Source organism: Bos mutus, chromosome 3 (genome assembly GCF_027580195.1).
Source record: "Bos mutus isolate GX-2022 chromosome 3, NWIPB_WYAK_1.1, whole genome shotgun sequence".
NCBI lineage: Eukaryota > Metazoa > Chordata > Mammalia > Artiodactyla > Bovidae > Bos > Bos mutus.
Genome location: NC_091619.1, coordinates 14,369,407 through 14,389,354, shown reverse-complemented (window position 1 = coordinate 14,389,354; position 19,948 = coordinate 14,369,407). Strand labels below are relative to the sequence as shown.

The 19,948-nt window shown below is 44.5% G+C and overlaps 1 protein-coding gene and 1 long non-coding RNA gene across 3 annotated transcripts; one reads left to right on the top strand and one right to left on the bottom strand.

Annotated features, from left to right (window-relative positions):
• Positions 1-51: 51 nt before the first annotated feature.
• On the bottom strand, positions 52-10,286 carry LOC138987188 (uncharacterized). The gene is made up of 3 exons (XR_011463590.1): positions 10,151-10,286; positions 5,627-5,752; positions 52-1,463 (listed from the first exon to the last, which is right to left on the bottom strand). It is a non-coding gene; the product is annotated as an uncharacterized lncRNA (long non-coding RNA).
• On the top strand, positions 10,189-15,196 carry LORICRIN (loricrin cornified envelope precursor protein). 2 transcript variants are annotated; one of them, XM_070367074.1, is made up of 2 exons: positions 10,189-13,542; positions 13,756-15,196. In XM_070367074.1, the coding sequence occupies exon 2, from the start codon at positions 13,779-13,781 to the stop codon at positions 14,682-14,684; it is 906 nt and encodes a 301-aa protein (XP_070223175.1). In that variant the 5' UTR covers positions 10,189-13,542; positions 13,756-13,778; the 3' UTR covers positions 14,685-15,196. The 2 variants fall into 2 exon arrangements, with proteins under 2 accessions (XP_070223175.1, XP_005909637.2); XM_005909575.3 differs by having other exon boundaries at positions 10,190-12,532.
• Positions 15,197-19,948: the final 4,752 nt, after the last annotated feature.

Below are 19,948 nucleotides of genomic sequence, written 5' to 3'. Positions count from 1 at the left end.
CAGAGTCCAAAAGACTGTTCTATACATCAGTGTCTCTTTTGCTGTCTCGCATACAGGGTTGTCGTTACCATCTTTCTAAATTCCATATATATGCGTTAGTTTACTGTATTGGTGTTTTTCTTTCTGGCTTACTTCACTCTGTATAATAGGCTCCAGTTTCATCCACCTCATTAGAACTGATTCAAATGTATTCTTTTTAATGGCTGAGTAATACTCCATTGTGTATATGTACCACAGCTTTCTTATCCATTCATCTGCTGATGGGCATCTAGGTTGCTTCCATGTCCTGGCTATTATAAACAGTGCTGCGATGAACATTGGGGTACACGTGTCTCTTTCAATTCTGGTTTCCTTGGTGTGTGTGCCCAGCAATGGGATTGCTGGGTTGTATGGCAGTTCTATTTCCAGTTTTTTAAGGAATCTCCACACTGTTCTCCATAGTGGCTGTACTAGTTTGCATTCCCACCAACAGTGTAAGAGGGTTCCCTTTTCTCCACATCCTCTCCAGCATTTATTGCTTGTAGAATTTTATTTTTAATACACTCAGTACAAGGTTAATGTATTTACATAAAAGTATGTAACTCTTAACTGTAAAACTTAATGAATTATCACAGCATGAACATATTTTTGTAATGTAGCCTATAGATCAAAAAGTAAAATATTACCAACATAACAAAAGCTGCTCTCAGGTTTCCATATCACTATCTCCACCCTATCCATCAAAGAGAAAAACTTTTCTTGCAACATCTTAGTTTAGTCATGCCATGAAAACATACAGAATAGACTTTGGTGTCTGGCTTTGTGAATTCCAATGTTTGTCCCTCAAACTCTGTGATAAAGCTCAAAGACTGTTCATCTTCTCAGTCTCCTAGCCACCACTTTCTGATCATATTCTCAGCTGGTGCTTTAATTTCTAAAGTTCCCAGTGGAAAAGTGGCACAGCATGCAGGACTGACTTTGCTTTCTTTCTCTCCATGATCTTGGCTCTAAAATCTTCACTGTCTTGGAAACTCTCCAGTGCCTTCAAACACAAGCCTTTTTATATTTTGGCCACTTTTTCTAGTTGTTCTCAGCTGATTTCAGTCAGGCTAGTTGTTCAGGCCAATCTCAACATTTTATCCTATTGACTAACAATAAGCTAATCTTTTCATCAATATAAGCAGAAATCAAGCAAGTTTTTTCACATTCTTGAATTATTCTTTTAATTCTATTGGCAAATTTTATGGCACAGAAATTGAGCATTCTTGCTTTGACTCATAATCCTGTTAGAATCTCTTTCTTGTTGGTCTATCTCTCCTTCCCCAGGACTCACCTACTTACCACCTCACCTCTTCCCATAGGAAAAATACTACTTTCTTCCACAAAAAGAGATTTTCTTCTGGTGTCTATCTTGCATCCATAGTGCCTTCTGTAATCTTGAGTAACATCTCATACTTCAATCAGATGCTCATTATTCTCTCAACCTTGTTTGGAAAGAGGAAGGGAAGAGAAGGAGAAAGAATTTTAACTCTAAGAGATAAGATGAGTGCTGGTGTTATTGTTCAGTAGCTAAGTGGTGTCCAACTTTTTGCAAAATCATGTCCATTGAGTCAGTGACCCCCTCTAACCATCTCATCCTCTGCTGCCCTCTTCTCCTTTTCCTTCAATCTTTCCCAGCATCAGAATTTTTCCAGTGAGTCGGTTCTTCACATCAAGTGGCCAAAGTATTGGAACTTCAACTTCAGCAACAGCCTTTCCAATAAATATTCAGGGTTGATTTATTTCTTTTAGGATTAAAGATTTGATTTCCTTGCAGTCCAAGGGACTTCCAAGAGTCTTCTCCAACACCACAATTTGAAAGCATCAATTGTTCAGTTCTCAGCCTTCTTTATAGACCAACTCTAACATTCGTACTTATCTCACATCCACACTTGAGTATATTAACCTCTAAGGATGGGTACTTGTAGGTTAATATATATTAACTATATTGACAATGAAATCACATCAGTAATTCAAAAGCCTATCCTGACATTCACTTTAAAACTTCTAAAACTATCTAATCTCAATTATCTCCCCCTTTAGGGGCCTTATGTAATTTCTTGGAGTTGCCAGAATTAGATCAGAGAACTCAAATTTGGATAGAGAGAGAAAGACATTCAGACCAGATACAAACCAGCATTGTTATAAATCCTGAAACAATCCTGTGGTCCCTTCTTTCTCTCTTTTCCTCCATTCTCTACCTCATTCTTTTTCTTTTTTCTCTTCTCTTTTCAATAAACACTGACTCAGAGCCTAGTGCGTCTACAAGCTCCAGGTTTACTAAGAGCTACAATGCCATCCCTGACCTGCAGGAGCAAGCAGTCCTGTTGGAGAGATGAAAATAGGACAAAGAGTTAATATCCACCCCACCTAGGCTGAAACAGCTACTATCTAGGTCACTGACAATTCCAGGAGTGGGCAGATGAAGAGCAATTCATTCATTCACCCATCCATTCTACACACATTTCCCTGTGGACTGTGCCAAACACTGTGCTGAATGCTTGATGTGCAGGATAGTGATCAAGATCTGGTAGCCCTTTCAAGAAGACCTCAGTCTAGTGGGAGACAGGGTCCTGTCCTGCAAGGCGAAGTGTTCTCGCCATCAGACTGGGGTGCTGGGGAATGTTTCCTGGAGGAGTGATATGTAATAGGATGTTGAAAGGAAAATAGAAGCTTGGCACATTGAGGAAAAGGGGCATTCACAGGTGCAAGGAAAATCTCTGGAAAAAACACAAACCTAGCATGGCTCAGCGGAGGAAAGGGCCTGAATCTCTCTGGAGCAAAATGCTTCTCTAGGGGAATAGTCCCCTGGAGGGGAACATGGCAACCCACTCCAGTATTCTTGCAGGGAAAATCCCATGGTCAAGGAGCCTGGAAGGCTACAGTCCATGGGGTTGCAAAGAGTCGGATACGACTGAAGCGACTGAGTTATGAGTATAAGGGGAACAGTCAGAGTTGAGCAGAAACTGAACCACAAAAGGCCCTTTGAACTAAGAACCCCAGGCTTCATCCTGATGTGGGGACACTGAAGATTTTGAGCAGAAGAATGACATAATAGAGCAAATCCACTGCCATGGCTAGAGAAACAGGTCGTGATGCAAGGTGTGGGTCAGCCACACACACACAACACTGTTGTCACGGACACTGAGAGCAGGTTAACAAGTGAGGGTCGAGAGCAATCTCAGGGCCAAGAAGGAGTGCCCACAATCCTGTCCAAGGAGAGAGGGAACAGGTTCTACCAGAAAGAGTCGGGCACAGGGAGAGGAGACAGACACGAAACAGACTTATGCACACATATCACACGTACACACATACACATGAAGGCAATACGAGACCCGAAGCCTAAATCTGGGGAAACCTATCTATGGTTTTCACTGTTTTCCAATCCTAACACAAAACTCACCTCTTCCAAGAAGAATTTTCCAGCTGCTTCCTTTCTCTGCCTCCCTTGGCCCCCTCAGGCACTCAGCTCCCATTACACTGGTGACTTTTTATCCAAATGCATATCCAAGGGCATATCCTCTGCCCTCCCCACAGCCTCCCCTCCCATATCCTCTCACACACACATTAAAAGACGTTGCTTCCGATCACATGTTCCCAAGGGAATGGTGACCCAGAAGCCTGTGAAGAGAAGATGACATTGAAGGAGACAAGATGAAAACCTCTGGAGGGAAACAATGATATTGTGGAGCTAGACAGAGTCTAGGAAAACTGAGGCACTGGTTCCTGCACAAGGAGAGTCAGGGGAGATGAGAAGTAGAGGGGGAGGATGGCACTCACACAACAAACCTTTCTTCTCCTCAGCTACTGGGCAGCCATCCTACATATAAAGTCCCACCAGCAGCCCATCAGGGAGATAACCAAGACCCAACAAAATTCAGTAATGAGGTCTCAAGGGTTCAGAGGTTCCCCGATAGCTGGAAGGTCTAAGCAGTAAGACTCAGAATGAGCAGTGGAACACAGCCACTAAAACTAGTGGTTAAGAGGCCGTGGAAAAGAGCATAGAAACTCTCCCATCTCCCTGGGTGCCAGCCCCGGGCTCAGATCAGAGGTGTTTTAGGAACACGATGGTATGCGCATGATAACAAAGTCACATGGAAAATCAGCACCCCAAACTGCGAGTTTATATAAAAGGGAAGGATAAATGAAAAAAGAGCAAGATAAAAATAATCACCAAAACCTTAACACCAGTTCTATCTGAATACTGGAATTATAGGTGACTGTTTTTCTTTGCTTTGTTTTCAAATTATTTGTAGTGAGGCTTTTTTCTTTCTTTTTTTTTTTTTTTTTTTGTATTTTACAGCAGAATAACTCACTACTAGAGGGTAAGAAGGCCAGTTCTACCACCAAGGGATTCACTGCAAAGGAACATTCAGGAGCCAAATTAATCCTTCCTCTGAGACCTAAAAGAATAGATGTTAATTTCAGGAGGTTCTAAAGCATCGCAGTGTTCACATGCCTTTCTTAATCCAGTGTAATTACATCCACCTTGGGTAATGATACACTGCAAATGTGACTCATAACACAGGCCAACTCTCCTCACCCAGCCCTCCTGCTGTCCCCCTTCCTCCTCCTCCATAATTAGCTCAGGGGCCGAAATGCTCTTGGGGGACAAAAGCTCCCAAAATGCCTCTGATTTGAGCCTGAGGCTGGCATCCAGGGAGATATGAGAGTTTCTATGACCAACCTAGATAGTATATTGAAAAGCAGAGACATTACTTTGCCAACAAAGGTCCGTCTAGTCAAGGCTATGGTTTTTCCAGTGGTCATGTATGGATATGAGAGTTGGACTGTGAAGAAAGCTGAGCACCAAAGAATTGATGCTTTTGAACTGTGGTGTTGGAGAAGACTCTTGAGAGTCCCTTGGACTACAAGGAGGTTCAATCAGTCCATTCTAAAGGAGATCAGTCCTGGGTGTTCTTTGGAAGGAATGATGCTAAAGCTGAAACTCCAGTACTTTGGCCACCTCATGTGAAGAGTTGACTCATTGGAAAAGACTCTGATGCTGGGAGGAATTGGGGGCAGGAGGAAAAGGGGACGACAGAGGATGATATGGCTGGATGGCATCACCGACTCGATGGACGTGAGTTTGAGTGAACTCTGGGAGTTGGTGATGGACAGGGAGGCCTGGCGTGCTGCGATTCATGGAGTCACAAAGAGTCAGACATGACTGAGCAACTGAACTGAACTGAACTGATGCTCTTTTCCAAGAGGCCTGTGTTCTTGTCATTCCATCTAGTTTTTTCCCTATCACTACCTCTGACCCTCCTCATCGTCCCCTCCTCTCTGTCCAAAGAGTGGACTTGGCCAGGGGTGGGGGAAGGAGAGGCTACCCAAAAGGAAACCAGTACAGGACTAAGTCAGATTGACCTTATGGATGAAGAAACAGGTTTGGGGGATAGTGCATGGCCCAGACTCACAAGTCACTGGTGGTTGGTCCAGGTTTAGAGCACAGGTTCTCCCTGACCCCAAGTCAAGTCAGTGGTGGTTGGTCCAGTTTAGAGCACAGGTCCTCCCTGACCCCAAGTCAAGTCACTGGTGGTTGGTCCAGGTTTAGAGCACAGGTCCTCCCTGATCCCAAGTCCTCAGAAAAGTTTCTGATCCCTACCCTTCAGAACAGAGCAGAGACTGCAAACCTCACAGGTCACCTGGCGTTGCTTCAGATCCAGCCAGAAAGCTGACCACTGGATCTCAGGTGGTCAGGATCTCTGGAAGTCATAATCCAAGGGAGATTCTGAAAATAAGAAGCAGGAGACAATGAGGGCAATGAGGTGCCTTAGATGGAAGATGGGGGATGGGAAGGGAGAGGCATTTGCCATGGCCAATTTATATAAGCTACTTTCCATAGAAAAATAAATCAGATTATAATAGCCCTGGGATCATCTTCTTGGTTGATCAAATATTTATCAAATATTCACACTGAGGCCCAGCCTTGTGGAGATTTGGAGATTTAGGAGGATCTGATCTTGCCTGGACGGTGCTCATAGCGCAGAAGGAAAGACCCTGGGAACCTACACAGATGTGAACAATGGTCCTATAGTCTCTCACCTTGGGATTCTCTGAGCACATGGATGAAACAAAAGAAAAAGTCACTAGAGACTCTGCAACCAAACTGATCATTTTCTACTCTGTAGGCAGTGAGAAGATTTGCCCCAAGTCATCCACCGAATTTCAACAGGTTCAGCTTTTGAAATTAAGAGTATCATTGGAAGGATGAACAAAAATTAAGAATAGCCAGAAAGTCTGAGGAACAAGCTTTCCTGGCCAAGACAGGGACTGGATCTAGATTCTGATCTTCAGTAGTAAATCCTATGAACAGTCTGTGAGTAAGAGAGAAGTTACACCCAAAGCCCAGGGCAGACGAGGCAATTTCTGAAAGCAGCACATAAGTACCAAAGAGGATTCAAAACCAAAGTGGAGGGAGCACTCACCTTGCCCTGCTTTTCAATGACCCCCAGAAAAGAAGTGCCTTGGCATGGTCACCTAAAGCAGCACATGCCTGAAAAACTGGGATTAAATGAGCAAAGAAGATGTGGTCCGAATATACAAAGGAATATTTCTCAGCCACAAAAAGGAACAAAACTGGGTCATTTGTAGAGACATGGATGGACCTAGAGACCATTATACAGAGTGAAGTAAGTCAGAAAGAGAAAAACATATATCATATATTAACATATGTATGTAGAATCTAGAAAAATGGCATAGACAATTTTATCTGCAAAGCAGAAACAGAGACACAGACGTAGAGAATAAATATATGGATACCAAAGGGTTGGGGGGATGAACTGGAAGATTGGGATTGACTTATATACACTACTGTGCATAAGATAGGTAACTAATGAGAACCTACTGTATAGAAGAGGGAACTCTACTCAGTGTTCTGTGTTGACCTAAAAGGGAAGAAAATCCCAAAAAAAGAGGAGATATATATATCTGATTCACTTTGCTGTACAGTAAGACACTAACACAACATTGTAAAGCAGCTATATTTCAATTAAAAATAATTTAAACAAAGGGAAAAAAAACTAGGATTAAACCTTTAGGCCAAAAAGCCTTTAAGGCTATGGATTTGAAATGCTTTTGCTTTTCCCTCTGCGTCATATTGATTTCCAAGATTCCATTTGACTTGGGATTCAGTTAAAACAACCTGGATTATCCACCCACAGACACCAGTGGAGAAGGTGGTCAAAGAGCCAGCGTGCTTGGACCTGCTATCACCACCATGTGTGAAAGTCCTTAGAGGGGTCAAGCGACATTGCCGATTTCAGGGCAGGAGATCAGGCCCGCAGATGCTGCTCACTGCTGCCGTCCATGGGGTTGCGAAGAGTTGGACACGACTGAGCGACTGCACTTTCACTTTTCACTTTCATGCATTGGAGAAGGAAATGGCAACCCACTCCAGTGTTCTTGCCTGGAAAATCCCAGGGACAGCGGAGCCTCGTGGGCTGCCATCTATGGGGTCGCACAGAGTCGGACACAACTGAAGTGACGCAGCAGCAGCAGCTGCTCCTCCCTTCTATAAACTTTATGTGTAAGCCCGGGAAGTAGGCCCTGAGCCCTCAGGCTACAGAGCAGCTGCCCACCTGTGAAAGGGCTTCTAGACATCAGCAGTTAACTTCCAGGCCCAGAGGCTAGAGCACGCAGGTCCAGCAGCTTCCTTGAGCGAGTCTGCTCAGCTCTGAAAGACTTTTACTGTCATTCTAACAACTCTCTGGTCTGACTGCCGACACCTGGAGGTACTCTTGTCAGGAGAAAGCAGACTGTCACCTCTTGGGTCTGCAGTAGGAGTACTGAGCGGGGAGGAGAGACCCAGGTTCTGCTCTTGGCCCTTCTGTGTGGCCTTGGGAAGTGTGTTAGCCTCTCTGGGCTTTGGGTTTGTCGTCTACCTCTACAAATGACAGAAACTGATTGGGTGACCTCCACTGTCCTTCCAGCTGCTGCCATCCACCAATGCATACAAGAGTCCCTGGGGAGCTAGGAGAGCCCATATAAGGTTCCTCTGTCCCCTACTTCCCAGAGGGCACAAGCCTGGGCCTGACTTGAAAGGAGAGGGGGTGCAATCCCTTTGTTCTGCCTACATCAATCCAAAAGAAGAGGTATGCAGTGCTTACAAAGAACACAAGGTTTAGAATCAAAAGAACTGAGTCCAAATCCTGGCTTTGGGAATTTGAGCAATTGCATTGGCCTCCATGAGGCACTTCCTCAGCTGGGGAATGAAGATAAGATATCCCCGAGCACACAGGACCATTGTGAGACATGAATAAGACACGTGACAGCAGTCCATAAACCCAAGCGTCTGTCCAGACAGGAAGTCCGTAGGTACATGGCTCACCCCACATGCTACAAGCTCCCTGGGAATGCAGAACATCTCAGCCACCGTCCTCCTCCTCCCTGCAAGTATGCGCTCCAGGAGCACCTGAGAGAGATACATCTCAAGAGTAAACACATCCTGAGAAGGTCCCAGTGGGCCGTCAAGAACTAAAGGAGACCCTGATCTCAAGGTTTGTCAGTTGTAACTTGACAAAGAGGACAAGGCTTCTGGTTGTGCCGCTAGCAGGCTGTAAAGGTACAATCATTCCTTAAGACCTTTGAAAAGGAAAGTGGCAAGAGAGATGGAAACAATGGTTGGGATGAACCCAGGGAAGCTTCCTGGAGAAGGAATTCCAGCAGCTAGGAGCTGCTATAGTGCTGTCCTTCTGCCTGATCTCTAAGTAACAGAACCTGCTGACCAGGAGGGCTGGAGAGAGGAGACAAATGGCAACCCAGGGGGGTGTCTGGGCCTCTGAGATGCCTCCTGGTCTGTGACTAACAGAAAACTTTTCCCAGTGAATATAAACAACACCAAGGGCTTGCAAGTTCTATGCCTGACCTTCCAGTGCTCCTGAACCCCTGCCCTGTGTCCATTTTATTCTTTACAAGCCATCCATTGCCCTTTTTTCCTCAGGTAGGTTGTCAACACTAGTCATGAGAATGCAAATATGAAGATTTAGGTACTTAAAGATGGTGATGAGCAGGCTTCTATCAGATTGAGGGTTCCTCAGTTCAAGAGCTGTGATGTCCCCTCACACTGGGGCTTGCCTGGGGACAGGGACCAGGTCCTGCCTCCTACAGGGCTGTAAGTCAATGAGTCTCAATAATTCCCTTCAATTTACCATCAGTATTTACTGAGCACCTGCTAATGCCTAGCTATGAAAGATTTGCTGTAAGGGCCATCCCCTCTAAGGACACAGTTATAGGCAGGATTAATGACTTCATTTGTGAGGCTACAGAACCCAGATGTACTAGCAAGCACATATGCAGATTCAAGTGTCTAAAAGCTACAAATTTTAGAAATCTGAATGCCAAGTCTTGCAAAACTCCAAATACTTAAGTGTTATAATTCTACAAACTTTCATCATTTCCTCCTTGATAAAGACAATATGTAATCATCAACCACTTCCACACAGATATCCCCCCTACTTCTGGTTGAAAGGGATAAAATGGAGAATCAGATTCATATCTCACACTTGAGGCAAGGTTAACTCAGAGCCACGAGATCGAGCACAGCTGTCAATACCATGTTGCCTCAGCCTCCTCCTCATGTTAACAAAATCCAGTTAGAAAATTTTCCTTACTAAACCTCATGCAGAGTAGCAGAGGCAGGCATGGAGTGCCCCTCCCCCAAATCTACCAAGGGGATCCATGCACAGCTCTAAAAAACTCCTCTGTACTCCTTAGCACACTGCCCAGTACACTGGTGTTGGTATTAGAGAAATTAAATGGAAGTAGTCTTGTTCAGGCTTCAGAGACAAAAAAGCAGAGCAGACCTCTGACCTTGCTTCTGACCTGCCTGGTCAGTGCCATGACTATGTGCCTGCTCATGAGTGCCCCGATTTTTTCTAGTAAAACCAGCAGCAATATAGAAAAGACAGGGAGCAGGTTTTAGAATTCTTGAGCCCCTGGAGGAAGTCTAGCCAACCACACCTGGGGCTTAACAAAACCCTCTGACTCACAAGATAAAACAAACAGTATTGTAAAAAAAAAGATTAATGTGAAACCAGAGCTGCAATTTGTTCACAAACTGATGACGGTATCAGTTTGTGGCCTGGAATTATAAGCAGGACCCCCCAAAACTGCAATTTTGAAGTCTCACCTGTAGGGTGGATGCGTCGTCCAGTATCTTTTTCCAACTGAGACTCCAGATTGCTGTTACTGGTGGGGTTGGTGGGGCTTTCCAGCACAGTTTGAATCTGGATGCTACTTGGTCCCAGTTGGGTGATGTATGTGCTATTACATTCCTCTACTGTTTCTATTTCTCTCTTCTTTTAATGATTGCATATTGAAAGTAAGTTAGATAATTCTCTATTAAATATTGAAATTATTTATTTGTGTTTAACAAGTAGTTTCTTTTGTTAACAAATCTTTCAAACCTGAAACGAAAGTTGAAGCTTTCGGCAAAACAGTTGGCTGGATTAATGAATAAAGCATTAGGATATTAAATCTGATAGAAAGAAAATATCATATCTTTCTTATAAGAACATAAATGCTCCAAACTAATACAGGCAATTTCAAGATTATTAGCTCTTTGGAGTCCCCTGCACTTGAGGTTCCCAAACTTTAGAATTTCATAAAGAAGTAACATCGCCCTCATAAAAACTGTGATAGCTGAATAATATGATAGCCAAATTCTCATTTTGACAAATAAGGACATGAAAGAAACAACTTGGACCTCTTGTCAACATCACTTTTAAAAGGAACGAAGCCTTAATATACGCCCAAAAAAGGTAAGAGGCTCATGATTTCTGAATTAGACTTTCCTTCTCACAAACCGTCTGCTGGCATCTTTTTACTTACATTTTCCTGAGGACTAGGGTACACACAGGAAGGGGCCAACATGGGTCCACAGATCAGTGTGGGAACCTGGTCCACATCTTTTCGTCTCCAGTGAACCCAACAAAATAAAGCGGTCCTTTATTATGTGTCTTTTATTATACCCACAGCTAGTTGGAGCCTTTTTTTTTTCCCCCTCCAAAACCTCCACGATGCTTCAGCTTCAAGTTGAAACATGCTTTCTCCAGCAGATCCGGACTTCTCCCTCCTGGGTATTCTCTCAGGAGGGGAGCACCTGGGCTCCTCCTGGGCTCACCTGGGTTCATGCTCTCCAAACTGAACTAGTGCCACCAGTTTCTGAAGGCCACAGTCTAATCAGATCGTGCAGATCATTAAAACGCCACCATAATTAACCGTCAGTGTATTATTGGAGCTGTCATTTCAACACGTATCTGGGTGGAACTAACTTCAAATGTGATATCTGAAACAACAGCAGTTGAGCTCCAATGATGAAAGAAGAGGACAAAATGCTGTTTCTCATACACAGAGTTGATGCTACTGGTCCAGGGTCAGCCAGGAATTTCCAAGTTATTTTCCTAGATAAGAGCTTGCCTCACGCCATCTGTGGACTCCCTCACGGCTTCAGTAAAACAACAGTTACCATTCTTATTTGATAGTCAAGGTAACTGAGTATCAGAAAGTTTGTTCAATAATCAACAAATGCTTACCAAGTGCCCCCGGTGTGTAGGCACTGCATAAGGTACTGTGACTTTACCCAAGGTGATACAGCTGGCAAGTAGCACAGGGAGCACCCAAATCCAGCCACCTAATCTCAAGTCCATTCCATTCCATGGCTGCCTCTTACACTGAGGTCAGTGTTACCACACAAGACAAGACCCCAGAGCTGAATGGCTTTGGTGGGAAGAACCACATGGTCTATCTCTTTAGCTTGTTCTTCTACAAGGAAAGTCAATAGTAAAGATCAGTAGTTTTAGACATTCATTGTCTTCAGGAGTAAATCAAAACTGCGACCAGTGCCCCATTACTTATGGCGCTGTCCATGCTGTGCAACCCAGAAGTGGGTGCTAGGTGCTTACACACTCTCTCTAGACAGGAAGCAAGACAGGAACATCCCAGTGAGGCTCATGTGAAACCCCGGGGGAGAAACTTGGCAAAGAAGAAAGAGCACCTCTCTAAAATTCTAAGAGGTTCCAAGCAATAGGACCAGGAGCCAAAGAGTGGGATGTGAAAATTCCTACTTCTTGGACCAAAGACTAAGAACTCCAGTGGGACTCTCTCAGGTTGCTTGAAGAGTCTGAGACCTATTCCTGAAGCACAGCCCTCTGGTGATGGCATGTGCCCCATGCCAGGAGTTTTACAAACAATGTCTAACATCCACTCTGGCTGACCATCCCTGCTAGCCAGCCTGCTTCACATTTGCATCAGAGAAGGGGCTAGTCATACAGGAGGCTGCCCATCTCAAGAATGCCAAAATCTTCATGAATGGGTCACCCCATGACTACAATCACAGGGAGGTGGGGTGACAGCCAAAGGTCACGTAACTGAGGCCAAACATGAAAGGCTGGTCCAGATCGATAGCTGATGAGTCAGAACTTACAGAGAGTATAAAACCTCAGAAGCTCCAGTGCTCCTCACACAGCCAGCAAGCATCTCCTCTCCTCACTCATCCTTCCTGGTGCTTTGGGTAAGTGTGAGTTCTACTGGCTCTCATCTTCCAAGTCGGTCTCGCCCAGGCTTGCATGGGCTAGGTGGACCAGGGGACAGGTGGGCAAGGCCTCTCTCCCCTTTAGGACCTACAGGACCTCTGCTCTTCCAACTGCATCCATGTTCAGAGGGGCTTCAGGCAGGAAAGAGAGCTGAGCTACTGCTGTACAGATGGTGTTTCTGATCTGGCCAAAATGTAAATGCCACAAAGACAAGACTATCTTCCTGTCTCTCTGGCACCCCTATAAGAGACATGGCCTGTCCCTGGCATAGAAGTGCATTCTGCAGAGACTGTCCCAGCAGCCTGTGGATGGGCTGGATGGACTTTGTGGATTTGTAAGGAAGAGAGGTTGAGTGTACTTTCAGAGAACAGGAAGAATGATTCAGAGGATGCTGCAGATGGGGAGATGTTAGCAGTCATAAGAACCCATTGCTTGTTTTACACAAGATGTTCTGAGAGGGAAATGACTTGTGAGATGCTGGACACAATTCCTGCTAGTTTGGTCCCCTCAACCCAGCTTGCCTCCTTGGCAAGCATTGCTTGATATCTCCTAGTCAGAGATGTTGGTCCAAAGGATCACTGGGATCCTTTCTCCTGTTTCCAGACAGGAAAATGGGGAAGACTGCCTTTTCTGGTAACTGGTGGGTGATCCTGGCTGAGGTCAGTGGAACAGACCAAGAGTTTAAACTAATTCTGTTTTGCAAAGAATGGGGTGCAACAGCCCTCTAGCATTGGAACAAACCTCCCTCTGTTGTCCCAGGAGTGGATAAAATCCCCTACCCTAGGTGAGGTTTGTGGTAATTTTCCATTTGCACTCAGTGTTGGGATCAGAGAACAAGGAGTGAAATACTCGACCCATCTCATTTTACAGGAAATGAGGAAACAGAAAATGTGTGGGTCATTTGCCGGGAGATCACACAGCAGAGGCCTGAAGCAAAGCTGGGAAAGAAAGAGAAATGGGTACCACTAAGTGGGCTATTTAAAACTTGGTAAAGACTTTCTCAAGAGAAACACAACCCTTTTCTAAAAGCACTAATCCAGGAGTCCCAGCTGAATGCTCTTCCCAATCCGATCAGAAAGAGCATCAAGCCTGGCGGAGGCAGTGCTGCTCAGAGGATGATGGACGTTTCCATGGATGCAGCTGCCTCTGCCGCCGCATCCTTTTGCAGCTGGCCCACTGATGCTCTCTGCTCTCCTTCCAGGGTTCTGTTCCTCCTTAGACAAGATGTCTCACCAGAAAAAGCAGCCCACCCCTCAGCCCCCAGTGGGCTGTGGGAAAACCTCTGGCGGCAGCGGCGGCGTCTTCTATAGCGGCGGCGGCGGTGGCTCTGGTAGCTGCGGCAGCTCCGGGGGTGGTGGCGGCGGCGGCTGCTCAGGTGGAAGTATCAAGTATTCCGGGGGCGGCGGCAGCTCCGGCTGCGAAGGCTACTCCTCCGGCGGCGGCTCCTCCGGTACCGTCTGCTACCCCAGCGGCGGCGGCTCCTCCGGTACCGTCTGCCACTCCAGCGGCGGCGGCTCCTCCGGTACCGTCTGCTACCCCAGCGGCGGCGTCTCCTCCGGTACCGTCTGCCACTCCAGCGGCGGCGGCTCCTCCGGTACCGTCTGCTACTCCAGCGGCGGCGGTGGCTCCTCCGGCCAGCAGGTCCAGTGCCAGAGCTACGGAGGCGTCTCTAGTGGGGGCGGCTCCGGCTGCGGCGGAGTCTCCTCCGGGGGCGGCTCTGCCTGCGGCGGCATCTCCTCCGGGGGCGGCTGCGGGGCCATCTCCTCTGGGGGCGGCTCCGGCTGCGGCGGGATCTCCTCCGGGGGTGGCTCCGGATACTTCTCGTCCTCCCAGACCTCCCAGACCCCGTGCTTGCCCCAGCAGAGCTACGGAGGAGGCTCATCCGGCGCCGGCTGCGGCGGCGGTTCCTCCGGGGGCAGCGGCTGCTTTTCCAGCGGTGGCGGCGGCAGTGGATCCGTCTGCCTGGGAGGCTCCTCCGGGGGCGGCGGCGGCTGCATCTCTAGCGGTGGGGGCGGCAGCGGTTCCGGCTGCGGCGGCGGCTCCTCCGGGGGTGCTTCCGGGGGCGGCAAGGGCGTCCCAGTCTGCCATCAGACCCAGCAGAAGCAGGCGCCTACCTGGCCAGGCAAGTAAGGCCCCCCCGGACTCCACGGAGACGAAGAGGCTGGAGGTGTTCTCCGTGGGCGTCGATGGGCTTACCGCTCTCATGATATTGCCCTGAGGTTTCTCAGCCCTTCACATCTGAATCCACCATAAGAAGCCACTGAGCTCTGGAGCTGCGTCTTGTTCTGCAGTTTTCCCTCCCTAGTTTCTGTACAACTACCTCCTAATTCCAGTACCTTCTCAGTCAATAAATTTGCAATTCATGAGAATTTCTGCGTTTCCAGGCATCTTTGCAGCTTCTAAGTTCATTCATTCCATCCCATTCTCCTTTTATCCACTCCATTCATCCATAGGGACGTTCACGCAATATTTATTCTGTTGGGGGAGAGTGGGTGGTTAGATGGGAGTCAGCAGGAGAGGGGAGAATGGCTGGCAACCAAGGACCAAAGGCATGAATTATCTGATTTATGGTGTAAAATCATGAGGTGATCCCAAAGCACAAAAATCCTGGGAAGAGACTTCAGTAAACGGTACCCGGTAGGTTCGGTAGCAATCATGGGTCTCTTCTTTGAGCTCAGTGATTTTTTTTTTTTTTTTTAAGACAAGGCTGCCCTATTCCCAAAGCAACTAGAAAAAGAAGAACAACGAAAATCCTAAAATGGTAGAAGGAAAGAAATTATACAGATCAGAGCAGAAATAAATGAAATAAAAATTTTAAAAAAGAGAGAAAAGATCAATGAAACTAAAAGCTGGTTCTTTGAAAAGAACAAAATTCATAAACCTTTAACCAAACTCACCAAGAAAAAAAAAGAGAGAGAGAGCCCAAGTCAATAAAATCAGAAATGAAAAAGGAGAAGTTACAACTGACACCACAGAAATACACGACATCACAGGAGGGACTCCCTAGTGGTCCAGTGGTTAAGACTCTGCCTTGCAATGCGAGGGACTCAGGTCCCATCCCTGGTAGATCCCTCATGCCACATGTGCCACGGCTGAAGACCGAATGCAGCCAAATAAATATATATTTTTTTTAAGTAAGGAAAATTTGGGGGCAAAAAGATCATAAGAGACTACTATGGGCAATGATATGCCAATAAAATGGACAACCTCCAGGAAACTGGACAAAGATATAATTTCTGAAGACTGAACCAAGAAGAAGTAGAAAATATCAACAGACCAATTACCAGTACTGAAATTGAATCAGCAATTTTAAAACTCCCAACAAACAGAAGTCCAGGACCAGATATCTTCACAGGTAAATTCTATAAAACATTCAAAGAGTTAACACCTATTCCTCTGAAAAGTGAAAGTCACTCAGTTGTGTCTGACTTTATGTGACCCCATGGTCTATACAATCCATAGAATTCTCCAGGCCAGAATACTGGAGTGGGTAGCCGTTCCCTTCTCCAGGGGATCTTTCCAACCCAGGGGTCGAACCCAGGTCTCCCACATTGCAGGCAGATTCTTTACCAGCTGAGCCACAAGGGAAGCCCATCTATTCCAAAATATTGCAGAGGAAAGAATACTTCCGAACTAATTCTCTGAGGCCACCATCACCTTAATATGAAAACCAAACAAAGATATCACCAAAAAAAAATTGTAGATCAGTATCACTAATGAACATAGATGCAAAATTCCTCAACAAAATACTACCAAAACAACTCCAACAATATATTAAAAGGATCATATGCCACAATCAAGTGGGATTTATCTCAGGAATGCAAGAATTTTTCAACATCTATAAGTCAAACAATGTGATACACCACATTAACAAATTGAAGAATAAAAACCATATGATCATCTCAATAGATATAGAAAAAGGCTTCTGATAAAATTTAACACGAAAAATCCCATGGACAGAAGAGGCTGGCAGGCCACAGTCCAAAGGGTTGCAAAGAGTTGGCACTATTTACAATAGCTAAGATTTGGAAGCAACCTAAGTGTCCATTGACAGAACAATGGATAAAGAAGATGTAATATATATATATCTCATACACACACACACACACACATATATATATATATATGTGTGTGTGATGGACTATTACTCAGCCATAGAAAAGAATAATTCCATTTACAATGAGCATGCACACAATCTACAACAATGGAGGGAAGAATATACAGTGGAGAAGAGACAGTCTCTTCAACAAGTGTGGTGCTGGGAAAACTGGACAGCTACATGTGAAATAATGAAACCAGAACATTCTCTAACATCATATGCAAAAATAAACTCAAAACTGATTAAAGATCTAAATGTAAGACTGAGTACTCTAAAACTCCTGGGAAAATATAGGCAGAACCCTCTTTGACATAAGTCACAATGATCTTTTTTTGGAACCGTCTCCTCAGTTCAGTTCAGTTGCTCAGTTGTGTCCGACTCTTTGTGACCCCCATGGACTGCAGCATACCAGGCTTCCCTGTCCATCACCAACTCCCAGAGCTTGCTGAAACTCATGTCCATCAAATCAGTGATGCCATCCAACCATCTCATCCTCTGTCATCTCCTTCTCATCCTGCCTTCAGTCTTTTCCAGCATCAGGGTCTTTTCCAGTGAGTCAGTTCTTCACATCAGGTAGCCAAAGTATTGGAGTTTCAGCTTCAGCATCAGTCCTTCCAATGAATATTCAGGACTTACTTCCTTGAGGATTGACTGGTTGGATCTCCTTGCAGTCCAAGAGACTCTCCAACACCACAGTTCAAAGGTATCAATTCTTTGGCACTCAGCTTTCTTTATGGTCCAACTCTCACATTCATACATGACTATTGGAAAAACCATAGTTTTGACTAGACAGACCTTTGTCGGCAAAGTAATGTCTCTGCTTTTTAATATGCTGTCTAGGTTGGTCATAACTTTTCTCCCAAAGAGCAAGCATCTTTTAATTTCATGGCTGCAGTCACCATCTGCAGTGATTTTTAGAGCCCAAGAAAATAGTCTGTCACTGTTTCCATTGTTTTTCCATCTATTTGCCATGAAGTGATGGGACTGGATGCCATGATCTTAGTTTTTTGAATGTTGAGTTTTAACCATCTCCTAGAGTAATGGAAATAAAAACAAATGTAAACAAATGGGACCTAATTGAACTTAAAAGCTTTTGCACAGCAAAGGAAAGCATAAACAAAACAAAAAATAACCTACAGACTGTGAGGAAGTATTTGTAAACTATGCGACCAACAAGGAATTAATTTCCAAAATGTACAAACAGCTCATACAGCTCAATATCAAAAAAAAAAAAAGCCCAATCAAAAATGGACAGAAGATCTAATCAGACATTTCTCCCAAGCAGGCATACTGATGGTCAACAGGCACATGAAAAGGTGCTCAGCATCATTAATTAGTAAAGAAATACAAATCAAAACTACCAGGAGGTAACACCTCATACAGTCAGAAGGGCCATCATCAAAAATTCTACAAATAAATGCTGGGGTCAGTGCAGAAAAATGAACCTTTTTACAGTGTGTGTGGGAATGTAAATTGGTACAGCCACTATGGAGAACAGTATGGAAGCTCCTTTAAAAAGTAAAATTGGAATTACTGCATGATCCAATGATCCCATTCTTGGGACTATATCCAGAGAAAACTATAATTTGAAAAGATACATGCATCCCAGTGTTCATAGCAGCACTATTTACAATAGCTAAAACTTGGAAGAAACCTAAGTATCCCTTGACAGATGAATCCATAAAGAAGATGTGATATATGTACTTGTCAGAATATTACTGTCATAAAAAAGAATGAAATAATTCCATTTACAGCAACATGAATGGACCTAGAGATTATCATACTAACTGAAATAAGCCGGAAAGAGAAAGACAAATATCATATGATATCACCTATATATGGAATCTTTAAAAACGATACAAATGAACTTATTTACAAAACAGAAATAGACTCACAGACATAGAAAACAAACTTATGGTTACCACAGGGGAAAGAGGGAGATAAATCAGGAATTTTGGATTAAAATATATATACACTACAATATATGGAGTAGACAACCAACAAGGACCTACTGTATAGCACAGGGAATAGATTCAATAGCTTGTAATAACCTATAATGGAAAATAATCTAAACATGAATGTATATATATATACATATAACTGAATCACTTTGCTATACACCTGAAACTAATACAACATTGTATACAAACTATATCTCAATTTAAAAAATTTTTACAGACAGGACTGCCCTGAGAAGATGCCGTCTCTCATAATCTGTAGCCTAGTCTTCAAGGTCTAAAAGTAGGTGTCTGCACATTAGAAGCAACTCAAGTCACCCCGACTCACAGCAGAAAAAGCAGTCCTATCAGATATTTATGAGCCTCTACAGTGTGTAAGACCATTTACTAAGTACGTGTAGGGGCCGCAGGAAGTAGAGGAGCTATTTCTTGCTCTCATAGAGCTTTAGCCAACTTAAGAAAATATAACGTAAGCATGTGTTACATTATATTAAAATGTTAAATACCAGCACCAGAGAGATCATGAGGAAGCACAGGATGCATTCCCATTAACAAGGAAGAAGCTACTGTTGCTCTGTTGATTGTATAGCCCTCAAAAGAGATGTAAAACATCAGTCTGGTCAGGAACTCTGCAGGCCCTATTTCGTATCCTAAGTCTACCAGCTCAAGGCAAAAGCTAACACTGATTTACTCAAAGCAACATATCTGCTGCCTCAAGAAGCCAAGGTATCCTCCCTACCCAGTCACTGCTAGGGACAAAAAGACAGATTATCCCTCTTCAGCTCTTCTATTTATAGAGTCACTGTCATGGTCTTTATAGACCAGGACCTGGGGACTGGAGTTGACAAGAAGAGGGATGCAGGGGACTCAAGTCTCGAGTGAAACAAAGGTGCTTTATTTGCAGAAATGCATGTTTATATATCTTCATACAAGGCAGCTTTAGGCAGTAAAAAAAAAAAAAAACAGCAAAAACAAAGCCAAGCAAATAACAGTCTTCAAAGGGCCGGAAAGCATTCCATGTCCTGAGTAAGAGGGGCATAACTGAATAGATTACATTTAAGTAAGGTCACTGAAGGGAGTCATTGAAAGGAATCCAAGCATGTGCCCTCTCTCATGACCTCAGTCCTGAGAATTCCACACAACTCTGCTCGTTCCTGTTTTCAAGGAACTGACAAGGAATAGAGAATCCTTGAGAAACAGCACACAAAAGAAAAGAATAACATATTGGATCCCTTAAAGCTGAACATCCCCTGACAATTCCCTGTTTTTTATTTTTTCACAATTGGGGGTGACTGTAGATACTTTTGTGAAGAAGGCCCTCACCAATTTTAGTTTGA